Source organism: Corapipo altera, unplaced genomic scaffold, assembly GCF_003945725.1.
Source record: "Corapipo altera isolate COAL_440 unplaced genomic scaffold, ASM394572v1 61411, whole genome shotgun sequence".
Classification (NCBI taxonomy): domain Eukaryota; kingdom Metazoa; phylum Chordata; class Aves; order Passeriformes; family Pipridae; genus Corapipo; species Corapipo altera.
Genome location: NW_020884875.1, coordinates 21805695 through 21833191, shown reverse-complemented (window position 1 = coordinate 21833191; position 27497 = coordinate 21805695). Strand labels below are relative to the sequence as shown.

The window sequence follows — 27497 nt, the reverse complement described above, 5'->3', positions numbered from 1 at the left end:
ATAATTGTGAACAAGGACCCCATTTTGTCCTGCAAGTAGAAGAAAGAGGACAGAATTATTGTGGATGCAGTTATTTTATTGAGTAGACAGCTGTGGCACAATGTTCTGCCCAGGGTGCCAGCAGTCAGGTCCTACTGAGGAGTTCCTCCCTATTCCAGCCCTATTTAAGCCTGATGATTATTGTTCTTGACAGCACCTGCAGATCTTGCCCCCATCTTAGCCTTTGACCATCTCCACAAATTACCCCTAGCAACAATTTCTGTGCAATTTAAAGGGCTTCCTGGTACACTAAGTGATGATACAACCTCTGTTGAAAGCAGGCTGTTGCCTTTTTTGGGGAAAATAAGTAATGTATATTCATTTTGCCAGAATGAGTTCCAGAGATTGTCCATCTAAATTCATTCTCCTCCTAACAACAGTCAGTGAACAGAGTACCTTCTGGACAGCCTTTTGGTCATAAGTGTCTGCACCTGGCATAAAAGCTGAGTGTGAAAATTTTTCAGTTTGCTTTGCAGAGGACCACTTTTGATTCTTTCTTTATACCTATTGGTCTCTTACAGCAAATTAGTTTCTGAAGTGGATGAATGCTGTGTTTTCTTCTTTTATGTGCCATTCATTGAGGTATCCTGAGTGAGGAGATTATGAATAACATAGCATTGTTTAGATAACAAAACTGACTGGGAAAATTCTGCTTCAGGCAGGTTCAGATAAGATAAGAGCACCTGTTGTGTATAGTTAGACTTCTAATTAGGAAACTCCACTGAGGCTGTCAGGCTCTCCCATTATGTCAGTGACAGGCTTCCTAACTATCAATATGAGGGCAAGCCAGTCTGCCTGTACATGAACGTATTGCCTTGAGTACTGAAAGGACATCCCGAAAAAGGTGTTTCAGGCCTCTTAGGCTGTTTTGTGTGCTGCACTACTCATGGTATTTGTCCCTTATATCCAGATCAGTAAGTCTGGTTTGTCTTGAGTAGCTGAATAAGTAGTTTGTGAGAGCTGAATCTGAAGGGCTAAAGCACATGTCCTGCTTTGGAAGAACCTTCTTCAGTTATGCTGCACAAAATGTTGTGGATGCTGAAGGATTACACTGATTAAAGAGAAGTCCAGACGAATTGATGGGAAAGTGATCTGCTCAAGAAATTCTGGTGTTGGGTTTATGTGACAAAGTTTTGGTAGTGGAGGGGCTACTGTGGTGATTTCTCTGTAACTGGGAAAAGGATTATACATACTAGCTCTCTTCTTATGTTCTTTGTGAGCCTGTGGTTTTTGACAGTATCCTGACAGAGCCAGGATACAAGGCCACATGGATACTGTGGGCATTTTTGTGTTCTTACGGCACTTGCACTCATCTCACCCTCTTCTCCCAGGAGACTAGCAACTGGATGAGCAAAAATGGCAACTGGATGACCGAAAATGGCCTCAAGCTGGGCTAGGGGAGGTCCACAATGGACATTAGAAAGAATTTCTTCACGGAAAGGGTTGTTATACATTGGGACAGACTGACCCAGGGAGGTGGTGGAGTTACCATCCCTGGAGGTGTTCAAGTAACTGCTCATGTCAGTTAGTGCCATGGTCTATTTGACAAGGTGGTGACTGGTCAAAAGTTTGACTTGTTAATCTCAGATGTCTTTTCCAATGTAACTGGTTCTATGATTCTGTGAGAATTTATACCTTAATAGGTGTGATGGAGTCTTCCATCTCATATAGCATCCAAAACTCTAGCATAGAGACAAGTTACCTTTAAGCAGTGCTGTCCACAAGTCAGCTCTTTCTATCTCACTAGTAAACAGTGCATAAAATCAGAGTGCTTGGGAAAAAATAATTTTTCTTATGAATAGGCAGGGTTAACATGGATTGTACTGCTAGCAATAGGCAAACAACATTCTACAGTACACTGTCACTTCATTTGGCACAAGGAGTAATCCTAGTATTTTGAGGTTTTTGTAAAAACCTTTTTGTTAAAGCTGACTGCTGCAAAGAGTGAAAAATTATGTTGATGGGGAAGATGCATACAAATCTCCTGTTTTTCTGAGAGTTCTAACCTCTGATCCTGAATATCGGTAAATACCCTCTCAGTGGGCCTTTTCAATATTTGTAATATCCAGAGAATCACAGACAGAAAAAACTCAGCTGTGGGTGGTGATTCCAAATGGATTCATATTCCTGTAAACTTCGGTGTTCATTGCATGGAACCAAGAGCATATGTTTTTCCACACTGATTATTCTGTTTGTTTGGGAGTTCTTTACATAAATTGGTTAAAAAAACCCACTGAGTAGTTTTTTACACTTTGTGGTTGAAGAATGTGTTGGTTTTGGCTAGGGTAGAGTCGATTTTCTTCACAGAATCACCAAATCAACTAGGTTGGAAAAGACCTCTGAGATCATGAAGTCCGACCTTTGACCCAACACCACCTTGCCTACTAAACTATGGCACTAAATGCCACATCCAGTCTCATCTTAAATACCTCCAGGGACAGTGAATCCACCACCTCCCTGGGCAGCCCATTCCAATGTTTGATCACTCTCTGTAAAGAACTTCTTCCTAATGTCTAACCTAAACCTCCCCTGGCACAGCTTAAGACTATGCCCTCTTGTCCTGCTGCTGGTTGCCTGGGAGAAGAGACCAATGCCCACCTGGCTACACCCTCCTTTCAGGGAGTTGTAGAGAGTCATGAGGTCTCCCCTGAGCCTCCTCTTCTCCAGGCTGAACAACCCCAGCTCCCTCAGCCTCTCCCCAGAAGACTTGTGCTTGAATCCCTTCACCAGCCTCATTGCTTTTCTCTGGACCTGCTCCAGCACCTCAATATCCTTCCTGAACTGAGAGGCCCAGAACTGGACACAGCACTCGAGGTGTGGCCTCACCATTGCCGAGTACAGAAGCAGAATCACTTCTCTGATTCTGCTGGCCACACTGTTCCTGATCTGGGCAAGGATGCCATTGGCCTTCTTGGCCACACATTCCAAGTGGGTGGCCCTAGCAGCCCAGTGGAGTCATCTGGGTGCTCAAAAGAACCGGAGCCACTGATCACACAGGGCCCTCTCTTCCCTCTAAGGTCCCCACCAAACACACTCTGCACCCACTCACTCCTACAAGCCTTGTGAGCATCGATTGCTACTGTACTTTACAGTGACTAGTATTGGGCTGTGTTTTGGATTTGTGCTGGAAACAGTGTTGAAATGTTTCTGTTAACACTGAGCAGTGTTTACCCAGAGGCAAGGTCTTTTCGTCTTTTCATACTCCTACAATGGTGATAAGACTGGGGGTACCTGGAAAGATGCGAGGAGACATATTTGGCACAGCTGACTCCAACTGACCAAAGAGATATCCCTGACAGTATTGTATCATGCTCAGTATGTAAAGTGCAAGGAAGAAGCAGGAAGCAGGGGAACACTTTTGGAGTGATGGTGTCTGTCTTCCCAAGTAACTGATATGCACAATGGAGCCCTGCTTTCCTGGGGATGGCTGAACAAGGGAAGTGGTGAATGAATTTGTTGTTTTGCTTCATTTTCATGCACACCTTTTGCTTTCTCCATTAAACTGTTTTTATCCCGACTCATGAGTTTTCTAGCTTTTACCATTTTCATTCTCCTCCCAGTCCTGCTGGTGGGGGAGAGAGCAAGCAGCTGTGTGGTGCTCTGTTGCCAACTGGAGTTAAACCACAACAAAAAACAGAAGCATAAAAAGAAGTTTTGAAAAGCTCTGTGATTTTGTTCTACCTGCAGTGTTTTGCTCCATCTGTGGCTTTATCTGGAATTCTGTGTTAAACCCATCATTCCAATCATCGTCTTTCATATCTCACTGTAGTCCAAGTTACTAGAGAGATTACCTCACTTCATCTCCTTATGGTATGGTGTGAAAGCTACATCCCACTTCATTAGTAAAAATACATATCAGCTGTATGAGGCAGATAGACTGTTCATGCTGCCAGTCAAATTAATTTGCCTCTCTAGAGTAGTATAAAAGCAAACCTTGATGTCTTCTGTACAAAATATGTGGTAACCTCCTTCAACATAGTCTTCCCACTCCATCACCAACAAAGTAATTTCCCATCTACTAAATAAAGCCCAGCTGCTAATGACATGACTGACGATAATCACACACATTTCTTATTGTGTAGGCATTATTCAGGGAGGTACACTGCAAACAGAAACTGGAAGCTATTCCTCTAAACAAATCTGTTGAATGCCAGTGATGATAATTATTAGTGATTACTCACTGATTGTTAATGTGTTCTAGATTTAGACATTCCAAGAGAGGGACAGCGTGGCAGTTTTTCACATGGATATGAGGACTAAATTTTTATTTTAACTCTTTGTAAGGAAAAAAACCAGTATTCAGTAACTGAAAGTTTTATGCTTATTTTTCAGGCATATTTCAAGTTGAAAATAAATTGAATTCTAGAAGGCAGAGAAAGAAGTGTTGCCTAAAGCCTGTTAAAATAAAGGATGCCAGATAAAAGATGAAATCATCTTTCTGGTAGAAGAGATTTAGACTAGGTCAAAGGAAAGTGGAAGTTCTTATAACTCATTTGCACTCTGGAAGCAATGCTGCATGAGGTTTTTGAAAAAAATCAGATCTTTTGTGAGACCAGATGGCACAGCTGGAAAAAAATTACAAGCTTTCAAGCAAACAGAGCATTCATGAACTGATAACACAGAGTAGCAAACTCACACCTAACTACAGAACAATACTGCAGGTGTTCGTAAATTGATCTCTCAAACCTATTTGTAAAAGACTGATTAATCCTCACCTCTATAGTTCTCTTTTCAGAGGGTTTGAGCCCTCATCCAAATCTTATAAATTGAGTTTCTAGTACTGAGAGAAGTAAGCATTTACTTGGAACCTGAAAGGCTGTTCCTGTGAACCATTTGAAAACTGTTTTTAATTCTTGTGGGTTTTGTTGCAGTTTTCTTGCATTCTTTTCATCTGGAACACAGAACTGATCTTACTGTGTGACCAGAGCAGCATTAGTGTTAATGAAAGGGGGAGAAGAGGAATGCATGAGAAGAAGCACTGCAGTTTTACATCACTGTTAGGCCTCAAGGGAGGCCTAATGAGGCAAAGAATTCAAGGAGAGCATTCTCTGTGCCCTTCTTTTCATTGATCATGCAAGTAAACTCTGTAGATGTGAGAGAAAATTTTGAATATTTAAATGGTGGGTTGAAAAGTTGTTCAATTGCTGACAAATGGAAATTTGCAAACTTATGTGATCCTTCAATTAGTGAGATTTTCAACAAGTAATAAAATTTAATAAATATCTCTTGTTATGCAAATAAATCTGCATTCTGTTAAATGGACAGTTTCAGCTGATGGAATTCTTTGAGAGTTACTGTATAGAACTGGACACTCTGAGATAAACAGAACAGTATGAAGAGGAATATGGTTGCAGATGGTTTGTGTTCTCAGAGAATGACTCTAATTTGGTCCTCAAAATACTGTTCTCCCTGGCTGGATTTGTATTGTATGGCTCACAGGATGTCTGCTGTTCACATTCCCAGTGTCAACATGCCCTCTGTCCAGCAGCTGGCAGAACCCGGCTCTGTGTCACATAGAACTTCTTAATTGATGATGCTTTCCATATCCTCCTCTGAGCAATGGACCAATCCAGCAACACAAGGGGAAAGAACAAATAAACCACTGCCATTTGGTCAACTTCTTCCCTGCACTCTCCTGTGTTTCCCATTATGTAAAAGAATAACTTCGTGCTGCAGAAACCTCAGATGATGGCATCCTATTTGTGTGGCTGCTGCATGGAGTGACTCATACAAAGTAAATTAATTGGTGCCATCTTAGCTGTCCTAGGACTTTAAGGTATGGGGACACAGGTTTAAATACTACTGCTCCTCCCTAGGAGGCATTTGGTTAGTATTAGCTACTAAGGCTGGTGCTGTGGTTTGACTGACCCAGGGAGAGACTGGGGATAGAAGAAGACAGTCTCTGTGGTTCTCCTCACCTTGCACGCCACAGCTCTCAGTGAGAGTCATATAAAGTTATAAGCCAAGACTAATCTGGGGATAAGTCCTTTGACCTTTGTAGATTGTGCTGCTGTACACAGACCTATTACAGGCAGGTAGTGTATATATATTCTAGGTAATTACAGGGTCTTATGGGGTTATGCAAATACCTATGAGAGTATCAAACCTAATGACACCCTGCCTATTCAAGCTAGTCTTGTTATATTATAAGTCTGTGGCATGGAAAGACTGCGTAGCCAGCAGAGTCAGTATGTACAAGGGTAGGCAGTAGAACTAGTTACTCAAGCTTAATGTTAGTATTGTACCTTCTATCTTGTCCTTTCTCTTTATCTGTCCTTTTATGTGGCTACATCCCAGTGCTCTACCTTATTTTCTATGATTGATTACTTTGCACAGTGGCTCAAGCAGGCATAAAATCTTGTGATCATGTGTGCCATGACATTGAATTTCTTATTCTATCTTTATAAGAAAAATTTGAAACCTAAATCTGCAGCCCTTATGTGCACTCAGTGAAGAACCATGATCACACACCATTCTTAAGCTTCAACTTGCTACATCTACAACGTATTTTAATTCAAAACTATCTAATCAAGAAGATTTTATTTTAAGGACTACAAATATATGCCATTCTGCTGAAAAATCATTGCTTCAGTGGGAAATAGAAAGCCCACAAATATATGCTGGGCTTCTCAGCATGACCTAGGTGTGGCTCACAGCCATCTGTGTTTACAGTAAGAGATCGCCCACATGCATTAGTCTGTAAGCAGTACCAAAGCCCCAAAGTTTTCTTTTTTTCTCTTTCACTCTCCATATATTGCATTCTCAGGGTGCCTCCATATAGATACAACTGTCTGCAAAGATACTTTTTTTTTCTGCAGTCTAGCAGTTCTCTGAGCTAGTGCTTTGAAGATGCCTTTGTATTACTGGTAGATGAAAAGATTGCTAGTTTGTTTTCTTATTACAGATCCTTCCTGGTCCTCTAGCAGTGGTTGCATATTCAGACAGACAGTAGATACTCAAGACCTAGTCAAAATAAACAAGGAAAAATGTCATACCCATTAATTTCCCCAGTGTGTGAGGGGTGCTGGGGGCACCTCCATTTTTCTCCATGTCAGCTGACTTCAGACTGTGTCAGCAGTCTTATTATCTCAGTAGTCTTTCTCATCAGTGCTAGTGTCAGGAAGAGCCACAACATTTTGCAACTCCATTCTGCTAGACTACATATATATTTGTGATTGTGATTATGCAAAAAGTCTTAAACCTCAAGATTTCCCATAAATGTCATTGACAAAGGATGAAATTCAGATCAAATTAGGTCTTGGTATTTTTTACAAGATGTTATTAAAGAGTGCGCTCACATTTCAGGTATAAAACAAGAACACATTTTTGGAATGTGTAAAGCACAGCTGTTCTTACCATTTTATGACCTCCATGACAAGAAAATCCTCATGTGCTTATCTGTGTTCATAAAAGACATGTTGCCCACATCTAACAGAGGTAAATTTGCTCAGCAGAGAAGGAAGTTCCATGGTTGCTACAAAGATGAAGACATTCCAGCATATGGTTGCATCACAGAATTGATGGCCATGTGCAGCTTCTGAAGCATTCTTGGGATTGTCCTGTATTCCTATTCACTGCAAAACCACTGCCACTGCCAGAGGGAAAGAACGTGAATTGTTGCTGCCATGGAAGAAGCCAAGGCATTTTGTGAGAGGTAGTCTGAACAAAAAACATCTCTGTGACAAGTGTTTGCAAACACATGCTACGCGTGCTAGCGTAGGGAGCACCTCACTGATTGCTGTCAGCCTCTTTCCGCTTTTTTTCTAAAGTCCTGGGGAGTCTGTTGCCTGCCTGGCACGTGCTTTTGTGACTTCCTTGAACTGGTAAGTAGAATGTAACTGTTCTTCTTAAGCTTAACTATTTCTTGTCCCCTGAGTTTACTAAGAATAAAGCATTATGAACCTAATGAAATATGGGAACCACTTAGACATTAACTAAATGCTTGGTTAAATAAATCAAATATGCCAAAAATTTTGGGCACACGAGAGACAGATAGACAGATAAACAGACAGGATAGATACAGGCCTGTCAGCCTGGCCTTGGTTCCCCGCAAGGTTATGAAGCAGATCATCTTGAGTGCAATCACATGGGACATACACAGGGTCAGCATGGGTTTAGGAAATGCAGGTCCTGTCTGACCAACCTGACCTTCTTTTATGATCAGGTGACCTGCCTGGTGGATGGGGGGAAGGCTGTGGATGTGGTCTATCTGGACTTCAGCAAAGCCTTTGACACCGTCTCCCACAGCATTCTCCTGGAAAAGCTGGCAGCCCACGGCTTGGACAGGGGCACTCTGTGCTGGGTTAGGAACTGGCTGGAGGGCCGGGCCCAGAGAGTGGTGGTGAACGGGGCTGCATCCAGTTGATGTCTGCTCATTAGTGGGTCCCCCAGGGAACAACTTTGGGCCCAGTCCTGTTTAATATCTTCACTGATGATCTGGATGAGGGGACTGAGTCTATCATTAGCAAATTTGCAGATGACACCAAGTTGGGGGGGAGCATTGATCTGCTGGAAGGCAGGAGGGCTCTGCAGAGAGACCTGGACAGACTGGAGAGTGGAGCTGATTCCAATAGGAGGAGGTTCACCAAGGCCAAGTGCAGGGTCCTGCACTTTGGCCACAACAACCCCATGCAGCGCTACAGGGTGGGGAAAGAGTGGCTGGAAAGCTGCCCATCAGCAGAGGACCTCAGGGTGCTGGTCAACAGCTGGCTGAGCATGAGCCAGCAGTGCGCCCAGGTGGCCAAGAAGGCCACTGGCATTGTGGCTTGTGTCAGAAATACTGTGGCCAGCAGGACCAGGGAAGTGATTCTTTGCCTTTCCTTGACGCTGCCGTGTCAAGCTCTAGGCTGCACCTAGAAGGTCGTGTCCACTTCTGGGCCACTCAGTTCAGGAAGGATGTTTGAGGTGCTGGAGCAGGTCCAGAGAAGGGCAACAAAGCTGGTGAAGAGTCTGGAGAACAAGTCCTGTGAGGAGCAGCTGAAGGAGCTGGGGTTGTTTAGCCTGGAGAAAAGGAGGCTCAGTGGTAACCTTATTCTCTACAATTACCTGAAAGGAGGTTGTAGCCAGGTGGGGGTCGGTCTTTTCTCCCAGGCAACCACCAGTAGGACAAGAGGACAGAGTCTTAAGCTGCACCGGGGGAGGTTTAGGTTAGACATTAGGAAGAAATTCTTCCCAGAAAGGGTGACTAGAGAGTGGAATGGTCTGCCCAAGGAGGTGGTGGAGTCACTGTCCCTAGCAGTGTCTAAGGAAATGCTGGATGTGGCACTTCATGCCATGGTCTAGCTGGCATGGTGGTGTTCAGTCATAGATCAGACTGAATAATCTGAGAGGTTTTTTCCAACCTAATTGATTCTATGATTCTGTGCTTCTGTGTGATTCTGTGATAGACAGACAGGATAGAGAGGAGGACACATCAGATACATTAATATAAGCAAATCATCGCAAGAAATCTCTGACAATTTACAACATTTTAGGAAACAATAACTCGTGCCATGCAGAATGAGAAGTTGTTTGTCCTACTGGCCTTCACCAGAAAATTGCCTTGCAGCTTCAACAACTGAGAGTATCCATATGGGTAGTTCTGTGTAACAACTAACTAACAGTGTGCATTCATATCTCATGGTATCTTGTCCATGCACCCACATTCTGAGAATGAGTTCACGCTTCACATAACTGGAGTTGAAAAGGCCCAATCTAGCTTAGTCACATGATGCTGAAGTGTTTCTCTCAGTGAGCACACTGAAGACAATACTGAATTTTAAAAATCCGAAAGTAACATCAGGAATTTTAAAAGTGAGAAATGAGACTGGAGCAGCTCATACAAAGCTGGAAAGTATTCTAAACTTTACCTTCCAAATGAAATAAAAATGTTCCTCAGTTAAAAACTACTTTTGAAAGCATTTTTAGTTAATCAATAGAGAAGCTAGAAACAGGCAAATTATCTTGTCTATTCACAAGTTACATTCCACTGCAACACAGAAAACCAAATGTGATATGTCCTCTTAGAAAATTTCTTTGTTCAATAAAAATAGTTTTGTGGTTTTGTATGGAAACTATAAATACTATGAAAAGCCTGAGCTGTTTCTTTATTAGTATAAGCCCTAATTTTCTTACAAAGAACCTGTTCTTTGCATAACTGACAGGAATACCAAATCACCTTGTCCCCAAAAGGATCTCATATCTCGGTATGACTCGGACAAAAACACAGTAATATATTTCTTTTGGGGGGAGCAGAATACCTCTGTGCCCCAGCCCATCTATTTCTCAGAAAAAAGCTTCTCCTCACGTCTTTCTGTAAATCAAACTTGGGGCACTCAGAAAACATTTTCTTTATAGCTTGTATACAGTCTGTTAATCCCTGACTACATGCTCTTCAACATTTGCTATTTTGCTTGTGCATAACAGAAATTTTCTTTTGGTTATTTATGGCTAGTAATGGAAATGATCATTCAGGAAATATCTACACTTTGTTTGATGTTATGACATCTCCCGGATTTGTGCCACACAGTGCTGAGGATTTTAATCAAATCAGAATTACTTGAGAGAACTTATCTTCGTTGCGAACAGAAGCATATATGTGAAGTCCATCTATCCAGGAGAAATTTTAATGGTTTTATGGTTTTCCAAACCAGAGCAAATGTATACCCATAATACACTGATTTCCCCATCAGGGTCTGCCTGTGGCCTATACTCAGCAAACAGCTAAAACAAATATTTTCATGAAGAGCATAGCTGCAGGAGTGCTTTCTACGAGATGTATTAGCTCATTTCTCTCAGAAACACAAAATTAGCTACAAAAAGACTGTAAATTCAGTAGATGCTTTTTCTGCATAGTCCTCCACAAATCCACTTATCCTCAGATCCTTTTGTGAAGTATTTATCTTTGTTTCTCAGTTCTTTCAGATCGTTTGCCAAATCATTGGACAAGTGAACTGCCACAAAGTACTATGTGAATGCTTTAATACAGAATGGATATTTTCAACTCAAATGGAAGAACACTGGAAAACTACTGCATGGAAGCATGTTAGTTTAGGCATGGTATCATACTAACATGCTTACTGGGCTTTTGATTTAGAGTTAGATCAAATACAATCAGCACAAAATGTAGACAAGGCAAGCTTGGGTTTATCTGTAACTGTCCATACTCTAAATCTGTTTATTAAATTTTAATTAACAAAGTAAATAATAACATTTTAAAGAAATCTGTTATCTAAGTCTTTCAGTTTTAGGATTTCTTAAATAACAGGTGGCTTGAATGAACTAATTAAATAATGGATGTAAGTAAAATTGAAAGTAAAATCAAGAAACAGAGTATTTGAAACCTAGAGTTCTTGCACTTCAGTCGTAAACAAATACTGCTCGCTCTAATAAATATTAGTAGGAGAATACAACATCTCACGTTATTCTTAACGTGTGTCACTCTCTCCATTGACTAATGTGGAATTTTAAAGCCAGAAGTTATATTCAAGTGTCAAGAGCTCTTACTAATATACTGGCCAAATGCCATGATGTACTGAACAAGGTTTATGTTTTCAGATGAGACACCTTAGGCTTTTCTCAGCTAAATCTATGCATTTAGCTGCAAAGCATACAGTTCCTAGCCAATCTGCAGCAAAATCTCATCACTGAACAGAGGGACATAGACCTGCTGTACAGTAGGAGCTTCTGAACACAGAAGCCTACATGACAAGAAGAAGGAATCACGTGGGTTTTTTGTAGGTCTTTGTTTTTTAGAAAAAGTATTTTTAACATGGATAATACATCAATTAAGAGGAGTTAAAATACAAGTATGTAAATAAATAAATCAATAAAAGTATTTTCCAACAGTGAGAAGGGAAGGCATTTGGGTACAATTTAGCAATTATAAAACGCTGTCTTATCATTAAGTTATAGGATCCTCACTCAGAGAGGAGGGAGGATCCATTTTTTTGTGGGAACAAAAACATTGATTTGTATATGTGACATTTTGGGTTTGGTTTCAGGGATATTTTTTTTTTTGGTGGGGGAAAGGAAGGGATTGCATTCAGTCATTTTTATTCCCTGATGACTTCGACACATAGCAACCATCTGTTCAGCTAGTTCAATCCCAAACATGTTTTCAGAGCAATGAAAAAATTACAAAATGAATAGACAAAAGATGTAACATATTTTCTGGCAAACCTATCTTTGAAAACTTTTGTTACTAAGGCAAAGAACATTTTTGTAAGGTGAAGTTACAGATTTTACCTTTGCTTTTCTGGTACAAATAGTACAGTTTGTAATGAAAAAGCATGTGGAAAGGATTCGGCTACATAAATAATATAATTTCAAGGGTGCCGTTAGCTCTAGTTATTAGAGGATTTACAGGAAAACTGCTTTATTTCTTGAAGCTAATACAAGCATCAAATTAAAAAAACCAGTTTAGACTGTTAATAGGAGTAAAGATTTCCAAAGGAAAAAAGAGCCAATTAAAAATTAACCCAGGTGCAGCAGTGCAGTAACATCCTTATGGATTTATTTAACAGGATTGCTTCTGCAGGAAGAGGTGTTCAGTCATTTACAATATGGCATGCAAACACCAAGCTTCATGTTAATATGAGAGGTAGCGATGGCACATTAATGTATTTTGCTTTCTAAACAAATACCATAACTTAATGTGGCTTTTTATATCTTAAAAAAATTGAGAGTTGAATGAGAACAGTCGCAGGGGTCACTTCTGACCTTTATTACTCCATAACTCTCTGAAACATGCTCCTTGACTAGAGGCTGTGAAAATACTTCCAATGAGATGAAATGGGATGATTAACAGGAAGCAGTTTAAAGATAAGACTGGGAGAAGTACAGAGAATTTCTTGCTAAAATAGCAGGGAACTGCTTAGCTGTAAAGGCGAGAAGGGAAGAAAACTGGAAAGAGATGAGACATCATCATCCCAAGGTAAGTAACTGTTCCATCTGCTGTAGGACAGGAGAGAATTAATCATCTGGTCTGATGCAAGGAGTTATAGGGGAGACCTCTTCAGCACCTATTAGAAAACTCTTGGTTGGATAAATGAGCAGAGGCTGAGATAAACAGAAAAGAAAACAAATACACAAAAGCAAAGGGAACTTCTTCTTTGAGGGGAGAAAGGGGAATGGGTTGGAATGGAATGGAATGTCAGAGAGTGGGAGTGGAGTAGAATGGGATATGAATGTTGAGAAGAGAGAATGTTGACCAGTAAAGGTAGGAGAAGGAATGTAGGTGATGCGAAACCTACTTGCGCTGTCAAATGTAGTGAAATACCAGGTATGTTTTGGCTTACTTGTCAAACACTCACAGAAAACAGGGTGACTTTTAAGCCTCCTAAAGGATAATAAATGCTGCGGTGTTTTGTTGTTGGGGCTTTTAGTTTGCTTGTTTTTTGTTTATTGGTGTTCTTTACTCTGCACTGCTTACCAATTTCCTCATGTATCATCCTACTGAATCTGACCTGATATTCTGATGTTTTGCTTAGAGGTCCGTACTTACATAGTGTATTAGATGTCCTTAAGGCATGTATCTAGTGCAATATAAGCAGCCTGCTCTAACCTTGAGCCTAGTTGTGTGTTCAGCAGTGGGAGGATCAGGTATTCTGTGATTTACCTTATATTACACTCTTGTGAAAAGTTATGCATTGACTGTGGATAAATCCAGTTTAAATGGTGTGAGCCTAAGAATAGCTTGTTTCCACCTGGAGCAGGAAACATGTGCTATGTAAGTGTTAGGGTGTATGCCTGTTTCTAGGCCTAAAAGATTTAACGAGTCATTCTGAGTGGCATCTTTCAGGGTTTTCCCTTAAGGAAATTATAAGGGGATACACAAAATTATCTAAATATAGCCCATAAGTTAGAGATGGCACCTGAAGAAGAGTTGCTAGAAACTATTATGCAAATAATGCCTGTGTAGACACATTGGTAAAAGAACTAGAGCACCTGAAAACTGAGTTAATTGCATTATGTTTTCACTGAGGATCACTTATACAACCTGGCTTAGGTATACGGAAACAAGTCACATGGTAACTGAGGTAAACCTCTGTACCGTGTCTAAAGTTCATTGTTGTCCTTTCCCTGGCTTTGTGAAAGAGGCAGGGGTTCCCTGAGTAGAGAAGGCTTTCTTATGTATCTTGTTCAAGATCCTGTTTATGCTGAAAGGTCTGGTAACTGCCTCATCACCTTCTCCTAATCTTGGGCTTTTGTATGTCTTTTCACCACTGCAATATTTGCTTCATGCTAGTATGGTGAGTGAAGGGAAATAAATCTGACTGAAAGAAGTGGCTCTGCTTCAAGATGGCCACTACTTCTAAATATGGAAACATGATCTCGGAGTTTGAAACTACTGTGGCTCTCTAAAAGAGCACCTAGCAGAATGTGAGAGTCTAAGAATTCAAATACAATTATTGCATTAGATATATTTGTCAAAGAAGTAACACCTATGTTCTTCACTTCCAAATAAAGTTCTTGAGAGGTCTAACAAACAGGATTTAGATGAAGCAGCTTATTGAGGGTACAACACTTTCACTCCTAACTATAACAACCCGGTACTTTAAGCTTTACTTGATATCCATATCTGTAGTTTCTGAAGAACATGAATACTCTAGGCTGTAGTACTGCCTTCATGCATGCCAAGAAGTATCCTTGACAGCCTGCTTTCTTTTAGGTCTTTCATAAGAAATGTATGTTGATGTACTTGTTTCAGTTCCTTGATTCAGCCCTTTTCACCCTTTTTTTGAGACCCAAGACAGAGCATGTATTTTGTGGACACTGACTTTCCTCGTTTTAGTGACTTCAGTTGTTGCATTTACTTGACTAGGTGGGCTGCACTGTGGCTTGCTACACCCTCCTTCTAGTTGGATGTGGGAAATTGGGTGCTTGGACTGAGAGTAAATATTTCTTCTAGAGTCTAAGGTAGAACCTGAAACTTATTGAGGGAATGGATAGTGGCAAAGGACTGTGCACGCGCACATGTGTTTGTGTGTGTGCAGGAACTGAAATAATCTTAAAGTCTATCTTAGCTTCCTCATGCAACTACAGGTATGCATCAATGCACTCATATGTGTTTTAACTCTAAAGAGATTACTGCTGTTGCTGTAGTAATTTCTGAAATATTGTTTTTGAGCCACAGACTAGCTCGGCTTCTGTGAAGAAGCAGTATTTTGATAGTGGTCCCCGTGAGAAAGAGGTGTTGCTTCATATCAATTGGCAAAATAAATGCTGGCTAAAAAACCTAATTGCCTAGAGGTTATAGCATGGCAGATATAATCCAGAAGGAAATACAACCTCAGCAATTTTTCTTTCTTGGCTGTTACATCTTGCTTTTGTTACAGTTTTTTTATGAACTAGTATCTCTGACAAGTTCATGCAAATACTTTTTTGTTTGTTTGCTTAGCTGGCTTCTAACTCGGTAAGAAATTTCATTCTCTTGATCTTGAAAGGTATTCCTCAACTATGGTGATTCTGACTCTCTCAGCAAATATTTTACAGGGTATTTTTGTAGTTAGAGTCACATAGAATTTGTACAGCTCAGAGTACTCATTGTTCTAATACGTGGTTTATGGAACAGTACTTCTGGAACTAGGCGGGACTTGGTTTCTGTCCTCCTCACTTGCCCTACCTCCACTGGGGAATCTGCTAATTGTTTAATGAGTGTTATCTACAGTTCTTCTGTTTTTGTGAGTCTGAGACAGGGTAACCCTACTGGAAAGGAGCTGCAGGACTGCTAATGCAATTGCCTAGGCTTATTTTACAGACAGCCTATTCTCAAGGACAATTTTCTAATCCTCAAGAAAACTGTATCAGTACCAAATGTTTATACTGAGGTTGATTTTATTCTTCTGTATTATTTGATGATGAGGGGCAGAATAGACCCTCATTCTTGTAAGATCTGTCTTTGATTACAGAATCTCAAAAAAAATATTTTTCCAAATTGTCCCATGAATTCTTATAATAAGGCAAATTCACAGTGAATAGCTATACTGCAGAAAGATACACTTATCAAGTGTCCAAGTAGTCTTAACACAGCAGCAAGCAGGTGATGGCTCTGAAGATGGGGGGAAATGTAGGCAGGTTTTTCCCGTGTGGGAATTCTATACAGTTTTTCCAGACAGAGAACACACTCTCAAGGTCTTGCCTCCTTTGTCAGATCTCAGCAAAATCTTTTCAACACATTCACTGGAATGTTCCCTGAATGCTCTTTGAAAGATTAGTAATCAGCTCATAATCTTCCTAATTCTTGCTGCAAAGACACCTACAGTCAAACGGATAGAAACTAGAATTGTCTGAGAACTGCAGCAGGCTTTTCTTCTCAGAGGATTAAGACCTATTAGTTCTTGTACATATTCCATCAGAAGTGGTGTGTTTGGTTTTGTTTAGTTTTTTACACACAGAAAACTGTAAGAGGAATTTACAAGGATTTCTTTTCTTTAATGCTTACATTTCAAGTGAGAAGGGGAAGAATGATTAAACTTGATTAAAGCCAACTAGGGTGTGGCTTTGAGATGTCCTTTTTGACTATTATTACAATGACTTCAATGGGAGTATGCACTGTGGCAGCTTGTAAAAGACCAAGCAAAACTCAGTAATGGCTCTGCCATTCACAGGGCTTGTATTCAGAATTCAGTAGCAATTATCATGCCTTAGCTATCTTGGTAAGCAGTGATTTGATGTAGTCATCTTTTCCATGATTGTTTTAGTACGCATCTTTTTTCTGACTAGAGAAAAGTCATTGATAGATACAGTCTTAAATCTGCACAAAAGAATATAAAGGACTTGCTGAAGGGAAAAGAATACAAAAATATAAATGAAGCCTATAAAGAACTAATTTTGACAAAGTGTTGAACTAGACATTAATCTTGAACTTGATGAGCATGTTGACTGAACCTCTGACATGTGCAGCTATGTCTTCTACACTTAAAGTGACTACTCATGACTACAAACTGCACATTAGTGTGATTTCCCCAACTTAAACCTGAAAGTATTGATGCTATAGTCCATTAACGGTTTCTACAAGAACATAAGGGATTGTGCTAAGTTTTTATTCTCTGTAGCTAGAACTGGCAGTGCATAACTGCTTATGTGTGTGGCTTCGACAGAATGCCATAACTGGTACTCATCTTTAAGGGCCATCTTCCTAGAACTTGGAGACCTTATGTGTTAGGTATCCTACTGATATACTATGTATCCCATAGTATTCTGTTAAATAATACTGGTTAAAAACTAGTTTTGAAATGGAGGTAGTATGCTGGTCTAAATTAAAGAGCAGCAAAGGGATTGCCTTTGGAGTTGAAAAATAGAAAGGGACGAATGTCTTCAACATAGGATGATAACTTGCATGATACTTGCAAAGAGTACAAAAAAAGATTTCAGGTGGAGCTGTGTGGCCAGGCATGACTGTACTGTGAATGAAATACAAGGCATGTACGGGCCTGTCTATTGCCTTTGCTGTACTGGTATATTTCATGTGCTTTAGATCAGTCCTGGAAAAATAATAATATCACTAGAAGTATCTTTCAACAAGTTGCTAGTGAAGAAACTTATTCAAATGCAACAGGAGTAAGGGAGAATAGTGTGTCTGTGGTGCATTAACTGAAACGACTGAATTTTGCAGGCCAGATGAACATATTCTTGTTGGGTTCCCTTCCCCTTCTTACTTAGCTCAGCTGGGTAAAAATAGCAGATACAGCAGTACAGTCTATGTAAGATTAATAGGGACACTTCAGTTGTTGGCCTACACTAAAAGCCTGTACTTCTGCTTCTTCTTAGACTGAAGGACCTGGCTTATCTCTAGGCTGTATTCTCAACTTGCAAAAAATTGTTAGACTGTATCTACCACCTAGTCATCTGAATCTGTTCAGTTCTCTTTCTCTCTTAATCTGTCTCTGGTTCTAATGAAAGCCAGTAAATCAAAACTACATGTATTTTTTAACAAAGGCAGTGACAGGAAAGGAATTGGTAGGAAGTGGGTATGGGTATCATGCCTTTTAATATATCTTGACCTCGGCTGGCAGAATGGGGAGAAGTGGAAATTGGTAGATTTTTAGCAAAGAACACAATGGTACTATGAACTAATCATAGAACAAGGTGGGGCGGGGTAGTCTAACAGACTTCACGGAGCTGGCCGCTTTGTTAACTTTCTTTGCAAGCACGACCCAGCGTGGTGATGAAGCCGCTCTTCCACAGAGCCTGGCCACAAGGAATTGAGGGACTGACTGTAGGTGCACATTTCTCCCAGACATCAAGTACTGAATGCCTGGAGCTGACTGACGGCATCGGAGTGGCCGGGTCTGCAGGCAGTGCTTCTAGAGGCCCCCCCTGACAGGAGCACTGCCCGCGCTGCCCTTCCCTGGAGCCGCTGTCCGGGCGGTGCGGCGGGTACCGGTGGGGGCGGATGGCGCCGGCACAAAACCAGACCGGCAGCGCTGGTTCAGGTGTGCTGAACCGGCTCGAGATGCCGCTCAGGTAACCCGGGGACTGGAGGGAGACCGCAGGAACGGCTGGGGGAAGAACATTTGCGGCGCCTCGGCCAGTGCAGCTGGTCACGGTGGCGCGGAGCCGCAGCGTGGCTGGAGGTGAGGCGGCAGGACAGAGGAAGCAAGGGGCCTCGGCACGAGTTTGGTATGACTCTCTGCCTGCCCGGACCGGACCAGGCACACCCCCGGCCGCTCCCAGGGTCCGCCGGGAGCAGCACGTCGGCGCTGCCCCATCCAAGCGGCACAGCCGGCGGTGCGGCGGGGGCGGGAGCCAAGGGCCAGCGGGGCGGGCCCTGCATGTAAACGAGGGGGCGCGGCCGCCAGGCAGCGGGGTGGCCGGGGCGGGAGGAGGCGGCGGGCGGGGATCTGCACGAACCGGGCGGGAGCAGCGGGGCCGGGCTGGGCTGGGCCGGGCCGGGCCCAGCTGAGCGGGGGCGGCCGAGAGGGGCGGGGGGCGGTATCACTGCTGAGCTGTAAGCAGTGGACGGGGCGAGGCGGTCGCAGAGATCCCGACGAGGCGGTCGCAGAGGAGTGGGAACATGGCGAGCGTAGGAAACGGCACGGAGGAGAGCGGCGGCGGCGAGGAGGTAAAGGGAGGGCGGCGGCGGCGGCGGTGGCGGCGGGAGGGCTCCGGGCGTGCGGGCAGCGAGCAGCTAGCAGCCGTCCCTGCCGGCACGACGGCGGCGGCGGGACAGGCGCGGGCGGAGGCCCCGCTGCACCGGCCGCCCTGGCCGCCCACCTGCCCTGCGGTGGGGCCGGTGGGCAGCCAGCCAGACACGGAGGGGCAGGCCCGGCCGCAGGTGGAGCGAGTCGCCGCCGCCGGGAGTTGAGGAAAGTTGTCCCGGCGGCGGGGCCGCAGGCAGCCCCTTCGCGCATCCCGCGACCCCCGCCTTTGCTTTATTTTTTAATCTGGTTTTTTTTTAAGTTTCCCTGGTTTTTAATGAAAAAAAAAAATTCTTTTCCCCCTGTTCCTGCGCTGCTCCGTGCGATGGTGCCGCGCCACCGCTCCGGTGCGCGTCCCTGCCGGCGGGCGGGCGGTCGCGGGGTTGCGTGGCAGGTGTGCGGGCGGCGGCGACTCCCGGCTCTGCCGGGCGGAGGGGGCGCCGCTGTCGGGGTGGTCCGGGAATGCCCCGTGTGCGCGGGGTCACGGGGCGGTTTCGGTGTCTGGGAGATGCTGGTGAGAACTGTAGCTGATGTAAAATGCGTTTATAATTTCGCCGTTGGGCTTCAAACAGCCCAAACGCGAATCCCTTAAAACGATCGCTTGAACTTGAGGGTTTTTTCCATGTTCTCTTAGCCTAAGGAAAAACAGGAGCAAGGTTCTTTGACAACACCTCTCGGAAACTAGTGAGTGTAAGGGATTGTCCTAGACGAGCTTTTGAGAAGGGTGCTGCCAAACTGAGGCAATCTTAACTGGAGGGTGTTTTTAAACACAGTAGATTGCAGTCCTGGCATGCACGTGTGGGAATATTGACTTGATTTCTGGCTGTGCAGTCTATAATGAATGATTTTAGTGTTGTGTGCATCCAGCAGCTTCTTCAGAAAGATTTGTAAGGCATGCCTCTGCCCAAATTCTGCTGAAAACAATTTATGACTCATACGAGTACTGAATAGGTTGGGTTTTTTACAGTGCCCCATTTCTGAGGCAGGACAGTTTTTCATACAAAAATCTACATAGGACCGGATATGCTGTGTAGTTCAGTGGAACTAGCTTGTTCTCATTTAGAAGGTGGGGATATATATTAGCCTGTATTTCAGCACACACTATAAAAGTTTCTACTTCCTAAGGTTATATGTAGTGATAGAACGTGAAGAGGATGTGAAGTGCTTGAATCTCATTGTGTGCTAGTGTGAATCACTGAAAAATCATAGTGATCTCTGGGGAGTCAAGGTTTGTTTCCATTCTAAGGAGCAGTAGGGGGGTAAAAGTTATAAACTCTTACTGGTCTCAGCAAGAAAGTAGTTGGAATTCACAATTACTAAAAGGGGTATTCAGCAACTTTGTTGTAGCCTTGCTAAAACCTTGTATGAACCATAGGGAAGAATATACTTCATGGAGTTTGATGTTAAGGGTCAATACTTTCTTAGAGGAAAAGCAACTGCCATGCAAAAAAAATGGAAAGGTAGGCATAAAAATACATAAAACAGTACTTATTTGAGCAATACTCTACAAAAATTGTAAAGCTTTGTCCAGATGAGCTTGAAAGACCTCATGTTCTTTGCAAAGACTTATGCTTGATTCTGTGGAGTCTGAAGTAGACCTGTATTGGCAACAGAGAGAGTACTCTTGATTTTTTCCTAGTGAGATCCCAGAGTTCAGGAGGGGAGGGCAGATAGTGGCTTGATCTTGGGGAAAGTCATTGCTTTTGTAGCAGAAATTATCTAGACCACTGTAGACTACCCTTGCCTACAGGTTCACTATAGTCTCTTTACTAATAAGCTTGATGTGATTTCAGCACTTCATGCCTGTGATAATTCTTTTTAAAGTCTTAGCTTTTTTTTAGTGTTTGCAGTGGTTACAATGCTGAGAAACAGAAGTAAGAGAACATTACTATTAACTTTGTTTTTAAGAGTTGCATGCATCTAGATAATGTTGTTGACATGGAACATGGCAGATGGGAGCTCTACTTCCTGATTTAAGTGTACGTGCTTAGTACTTTATGAACATAGCTTTTAGCATAGAATTTTGCTTTGCAGGAACTTGTGAATACTTCTTCACCCCAGAAGCTTTGAAGAAGAATATGTTGAACTAAACCTTGAAGTTGTTTCCTACTTAACAGGAAATAGACCAGCAAGAATCCTGCTTCTAAAGTCTAAGAATAAGGTACCAGGTAGCTGCCCCCTGCTGTAGAGAGTCCTTGAATACAATTTGTCGGTTTCCTTCTCATAGTCCTGCAGCTGTGGCTTTCTGGTGGGAATGGCGAGAAAGTGGCATGAAGTGTAAATAAATAATTGGATTCTTTTTAACCCGACTAATGCAAGTGTAGTAGTCTGTTGTTGTTGTTTTTTACTTAAAGGAAAAGAAACCTGCCTTGAGGAACTGGAGACCCAAGACTGAGAGACTGTGTTAATGAGATAGTGCTATGAGTGTGCCCACCTTGGAAAAAAAATATTTGTTAAACTCAGGATTTTACTGTACGGTGTCGATTCCCTGCTGTTGGAATGTGTGTGGTCATTCTCTACTAGGAAGCAATTTCCTGGCTGCTACATAGTCAAAGTATCCGCCTGAGGTGTGCCCAGTTGTGAACTCAGAATGTGATATGGTATCAGTACTTAAACAACTATATGACTGAATTCACCCCCTAAAATAACTCGTACTGGTATTCCTTTAGAGTGGGTTGCAAATCTAGGACAGATACACTTAACTTCAAGGGCAAAGGCACTTCCAGCCACTGCAGTGTCTTCAAGGAAAACTTTGTCTTCTCCCCATCCATCCCCACCCCCACTCCCCCCGCACTGTCTAAAGATTACTTAAAATAGCGGGCCAGATCTGCTTCCCATTAAGTTCACTCTTTGCTGCCCTGGTTTTTCAAAGTCTTAAATCCAGCTTAATTGGTTACTTGGGGATTCCCTATAAATTAAAAAAAAAATCAAAACCACAAACCCAACCTGGGCTTTTGTGCATGTGAATGTCAGACAGAAGGGTTTATGATCAAGAAAGATCTAAGTGCTAAAAAATTCCTTGTTTGGCCAAAGGGAGCCAGACTAAGGATTATACACAGATCTGAAGGTGATCTGGTGGTTAACTCTAAGGCTTTGTCCTGACTTTGGCTGGAATAGAGTTAATTTTCTTCACAGTAGCTAGTGCAGTGCTGTGTTTTGGATTCAGTATGAGAATCCTTGGAATCACACATGGATTTCTAGTCGTTGCTAAGTAGTGCTTACCCTAAGACAAGAACTTTCTCTGTGTCTGGTGTGCTGCCGCTAAGCAGGTGCACAAGAATCTGGGAGGGAGACTGGCCAGGGCAGGTGACATGAACGGGCCAGAGGGATATTCCATACCCTACAATGTCACAGCTCGTATATAAACTGGGGGAAGTTGGGCTGGAGGGGCTGATCGCTGCTTGGGGAGAGGCTTGGTATCAGTCAGCGGGTGGTGAGCAATTGTATTTTTCATCACTTCTTTTTCTTGGATTTTATTTCTCTCTCCTTCTCCCTTTCTATACTATTATTATCATTAATTTTACTTTATTTCAGTTATTAAACTGTTTTTATCTCAACCCATGGGTTTTACATTTTTTCTGATCTTTTTCCCATCCCATTAGGGACAGGGGAGAGTGAGTGTCTGTGAGTTGCTGAGTGATGTTAAGCCACGACAGTCTTTTTTTGGTGCCCAGTGCAGGGCATGATGAGTTGAGGTAATCACAAATCTGACTAGAAGATGTTAAAACAAATTTGTTAGAAGCATTTTTTGTATTAATGACATGGGAGGAATACAGAGGTGCTACTCCCCACTCTGGGGAGAAAATTTGTGCAGCCAAAGCTGAACTAGAGTTGAAGCTACCAGAAATGTGGAGGGACAATAAAAAGACAAGATTTTTTTTATATGGCAGTAGCAAAAGGCAGTGCAGAAAAGACATCGACCCGTTACAGGATGAAGATGCTCACCTCAGAAACAGGGACACAGACAAGGCAGAGGTGTTCAATACTTTCTTTACCTCCATCTTAAACACTGAAGATGGGCTAAGGGTGTCCCATTGCCCTGAGCTGGAGGACCATGGCTGTGAGAATGATAAACTCCCAGCTGGATCCCTGTAGTCTATGGGCCCGGGTGGGATTCATCCAAGACCACTCAAAAGAGTTGGCTGATATCATTGTGAGGCTTCTCTCAATGATTTTTAAATGGTCTTGGGAATCTGCAGAGGTTCCAGTTGACTGGAATCTGGCTAATGTCCCAATTTTCAAGAAGGGCAGCATGGGTGACCCTGGAAACTACAGACCTGTCAGTCTCACTTCAGTGACTGGTGAAGATATGGAGAGGATTATTCTGAGAGTTATTGAAAAACACCTGAAGGACAATGCAGGCATTGGTCAGAGCCAGCATGACTTCATGAGGAGAAAGTCCTACTCAGTACCCTCAAAGGGAAAAGATGGTCTCTGGATCTGACAACAAGGCGACTAGCAGTGTGGGTACTCCAACTCCAGTGACAGACACTGCAGCTGGACCAACCCATATCTGTATCAGTCACTCCTATACATAAGAAGAAATGGACACAAAGTCATTTCATAGTAAAGGAAGATGAAGCAGGGCCGTCCCAAGACCAGGTGGAAGAGGCAGAAAAAAGATAACAATTTGATACCTATCCCTGAGTGAGCTGTAGGTTTGATATAGGAGAATTTATCTAAGCAAGCAAGGAGATAGAATATAAATGTGTACTAGAACAACAGAGTTTAGAACAAGTTACTTCTAACTACAGTATACACAGCAATAAAGTGCAGGTTATACCTAGATGTGCTGATAGAAAGCAAGATGTTCCAACAGAAAACATTGAACAGATTGGCTCAAGATACTGGAAGTTTACATGTACATTGCATAGATGAAATAAAAAGGGAAGGATTTTTCTCTGATAGTACACATGATAGATGGAAGGATTCCCCCATGCTTCTGCCGCTGTCAGGAAAGAGTGCCTGCTGTCTGAATAGCTGCACTGATGTCAGAGGGTTCTCTTTGTTTTCTGAGATTTTGGTAACAGGTATGTGAAGAGATTTCAGCTATCATCCAGGTGTGCACATTGTTACCTGCCTGCTCTGATGCTGGGATAACAGGGTTAGTAGCCTAGAATTACAGGATAGGGAAGCCAAGCAGCTGGGATTGCTTTCTAGGAAAGGAGGCAGGAACAAGGCAATTAAAAAAGGGGTATAAATCCTCAGCCTCTGGAAATGACTCCTGTCAAGTATGAAGGAAAAGTATCTGTTCAAGGGAGGTGTTACATGTCACCCAGGCAGGTGTCCAATACCTAGAGATGATTTATTATGACCAGAACAATGTGTGGTTACCCACAGATCCAAATGAAGTCCAGTGTGGTGGCAATTTGTGCAGAGTGCAGCATTGTTGTGTTGGTAGTAATGAGCTGAGGAGACAAAGAGGCTCTTAGAGTGGGTGAATGACTTGCCAGCTCTGGCAATATGAAGTCCTTATGGAGTTGGCTGAAAAACTGCTTGAAAAGTGGGAAAAACTGTTCCAGGAGTTCCAGCAACAAAAAGAGGAGCGATCCTCCTCCCTACCTGTCCAGCCCAGTATCTCAGCTATAAACAGTATGTGTTCTTTTGCTCAAGAGAGAAGTTGTAGGGGGTAGACACAATGGGTTGCTCTGTGTTTTTATGTGAGGGATCATGGACAGGACGTGAGGAAGTGGGATAGAAAACCTACCTTCAACCCTAGAGGCATGGGTACCTGAGTTGTAGGGAAAAGTGGTCACAAATGTGTTCTTTTTTCCAGAAAAGTTGCTGCTCCACTCTACAGTGGGCAGTTCCCCAGAGTGGAAGGGCTGATCCTAAGGAAAAAAATTTTTTTTTTTTTTTTTTTTTTTTATATGGAGTGAGTGGACAATATTGGAGAGGCCCTGCTGCAGCCTGGTGGAGGAAAGGGGCAACCAGATTTACTGGACTCTGTGGACCCAGTGACCTGGTATGTCAGACTCACAGGAATACAAGGCTCTAGCAGGTACCAGTGCCCAGTGTACTCTAATGCCATCAAACTATAAAGAGGCAGAACCCATTTGTATTTTTGGAATGACAGGTGCATCCCAAGAGCTGACTGTGTTGGACGCTGTAGTAAGTCTGACTGGGAATGAGTGGCAAAAGCACCTTACTCTGGTGGTCACAGAGTCTCTCTGCATCCCTGTCACAGGTGAGCTTAGGAGAGAATATTTCAAGGGCCCAAAAGGGTACCAGTGCACTTTTGATCTTGCTGCCTTGGAGATGGAGAAAACTAAGCAGCTGTCTACCTTTCCTGGTTTCTTGGAGGATTCTTCTGTTGTGGAGCTGCTAAAGGTCAGAGAGGAACAGTTGCCAATTGCTACCACAAGAGTACACTGGCATCAGTATTACATCAGCAGAGACTCTGTGATTCTCATCCAGAAGCTGATTTGTTGACTCTATAGTCAAGGAGGGATCAACAGGACCTACTTACCCTCTGATAGACCCATAGGGGCAGTTAGAGAAATCTAATGGAGTGTGGAGACTAACAGTAGACTACCATGACCTGAATGAAGTCACATTGCTGCTGAGTGCTGCCGTACCCCGTAAGGGCTGGAGTCAAAGGTAACCAAGTGGTATGCAACAATTGATATTGCTAATGCATTTTTCCTAAGCCCTTTTGCAGCAGAATGTAGGCCACGGTTCACTTTCACTTGGAGAGCTGTCAGGTACACCCAGAACTGACTGCTTTGAGGTGGAAACACAGCCCTGCTGAGGGGACAGGGGTGAGGAGTGTGAGGTGTGGTGGGGTGAGCAAGTATCTACATGGTACATAGTTGCCGGCTTAGTTGTGGGTACAAACCACGACAGGCTTGTATTAAGGACAGCTTGATCAATTCAGCTAATCTGTGCCTCATCTCTAAAATAAGCTATTAAGGAAAATGTAGGTAATGAAGGTCTTATGATGCATGTTGTACTCTCTTGAACTGCCCAAGCAGGGATAAACACTGTGTAGGCTGGCTTTATCAGCCTGGACAGTTTATCTTCAGAGCTAATTTCAAATGAAATCAGCATCGTCTTTAACTCAAAAGCCGGTTAGTACTTGGTTTAAGTACTCAAGAGTTTCATCCACTGCTGTAGCAGCTGCTGCATTATGATCAAAGAACTTGCTAGTGGTTGTGCTTCTTTACATCAGAAGCTTAATATAATAATTGCACTTTAGAATAAATTATAGAACTGTGCAGCACTGGCTGTTCTCTCTCTTATGCTTATGCTGAGGACTCTTCACAAATTTTGTTTGGTTATTTCAGCCTGGAAGAAGAGTCTCAGTGGTGAGAAACAGTAGTAGCTGCACTCCCACAGAGAGTTTGGGAGGCTGGAAACAAGCTACTGTGGTACCTTTTTTACTGTAAAAAATGAAAATATGTTGGAAATACAGAATTGGGAAGGGATAGTGGGAGTGCTTCCTCTCATGAAGGATGATTTTTTTGTTATTGTTTTTAAACATCCTAATCTGACCTGTATAGTTTTATTTCTTTGAGAAGTATACCTTGGTCAACTGAAGAAGTAAGATTTGTGCTTCTTTTGTCTGCTTTTTGCAAAGTCTTGTGCTTTGGTATACGGCTCATGTGTTTTTCCTGGTTCTTTGTTGGTTTTGCCTACTGTCAGAGCACATCTATATCTAAGATGAGGGATAAGCTATTTCAGCAGCACAGATGAGACAATGGGAAAACTTAACATGACTAGTAATTTCTTCTTCATTAAATAAAATTAGGTTGGTGTCTCCCCTTCTGAGATTCTGAGGTTCTTAAGTTCAAATAAACTTTGGTTTACCTATGGGTATACCCACTGAGAAGTACTATTTTTCCTTGTGACTACTATTCAACGTAAGGACTTGTACTGCAATTCTGTATTACCTTTGTGGTTCCAAGATGGCTTATTTTTGTTGTTCATTTCTTATTTGGCTTCCTAGAGTCATGCGTTTAAGCCCCTTGGTTGACTGTGACCAAATTTGAAAGCTGGGTAGATAAAAACTCAAGTCTTTATTTTCTGTAGAGGAAAAGGAGGAGTATGTAGTGTTCCAATTAAATTTTTTTATTTAATATTCACTTTGGTTAACCTCTGTGCTGTTTCTCCTCAGGGTAAAAGATAAAAGGTCCAGGGGATATGGGAAAAGGTAGGATTATTATGAAAAACACCGGATGGCTCTTAGGGAGGCAGAGCTGATATAAGCTGGGAGAGCTTAGTACCTCTGAAGTGAATTTGAGAAGTAAATTTGCTTTACTTCTCTTTCCTGAGGTTTTTTTTTTTTTTTTTTTTTTTTGGAGCGGGAGGGATGTGATGTGATGATATTTATTTGCA

General features: G+C 42.5%; 1 protein-coding gene and 2 long non-coding RNA genes across 10 annotated transcripts in view; 2 read left to right on the top strand and 1 right to left on the bottom strand.

Annotated features, from left to right (window-relative positions):
• Positions 1–6735: 6735 nt before the first annotated feature.
• Positions 6736–7506, bottom strand: LOC113943188. The gene is made up of 2 exons (XR_003526226.1): positions 7396–7506; positions 6736–7002 (listed from the first exon to the last, which is right to left on the bottom strand). It is a non-coding gene; the product is annotated as an uncharacterized LOC113943188 (long non-coding RNA).
• An 11-nt stretch (positions 7507–7517) lies between these two features.
• Positions 7518–11172, top strand: LOC113943187. The gene is made up of 3 exons (XR_003526225.1): positions 7518–7693; positions 7809–7862; positions 10933–11172. It is a non-coding gene; the product is annotated as an uncharacterized LOC113943187 (long non-coding RNA).
• Positions 11173–12588: 1416 nt separating this feature from the next.
• Positions 12589–27497, top strand: part of TTC39B (tetratricopeptide repeat domain 39B) — a 90803-nt gene continuing 75894 nt past the window's right edge. For 2 of the 8 annotated variants that reach the window (XM_027634617.1, XM_027634614.1), the window contains exon 1: positions 12589–12952. Coding sequence is in view for 3 of the 8 variants with exons in the window: in XM_027634614.1 (XP_027490415.1) it covers positions 12932–12952 (21 nt within the window). In the remaining 5 variants the exon portion in view is untranslated. Of the gene's footprint in view, positions 12953–18574; positions 18597–18942; positions 19085–21260; positions 21329–27497 lie in introns of those variants that run through there. The other 6 variants (XM_027634616.1, XM_027634615.1, XM_027634613.1 and 3 more) reach the window with 6 other exon arrangements.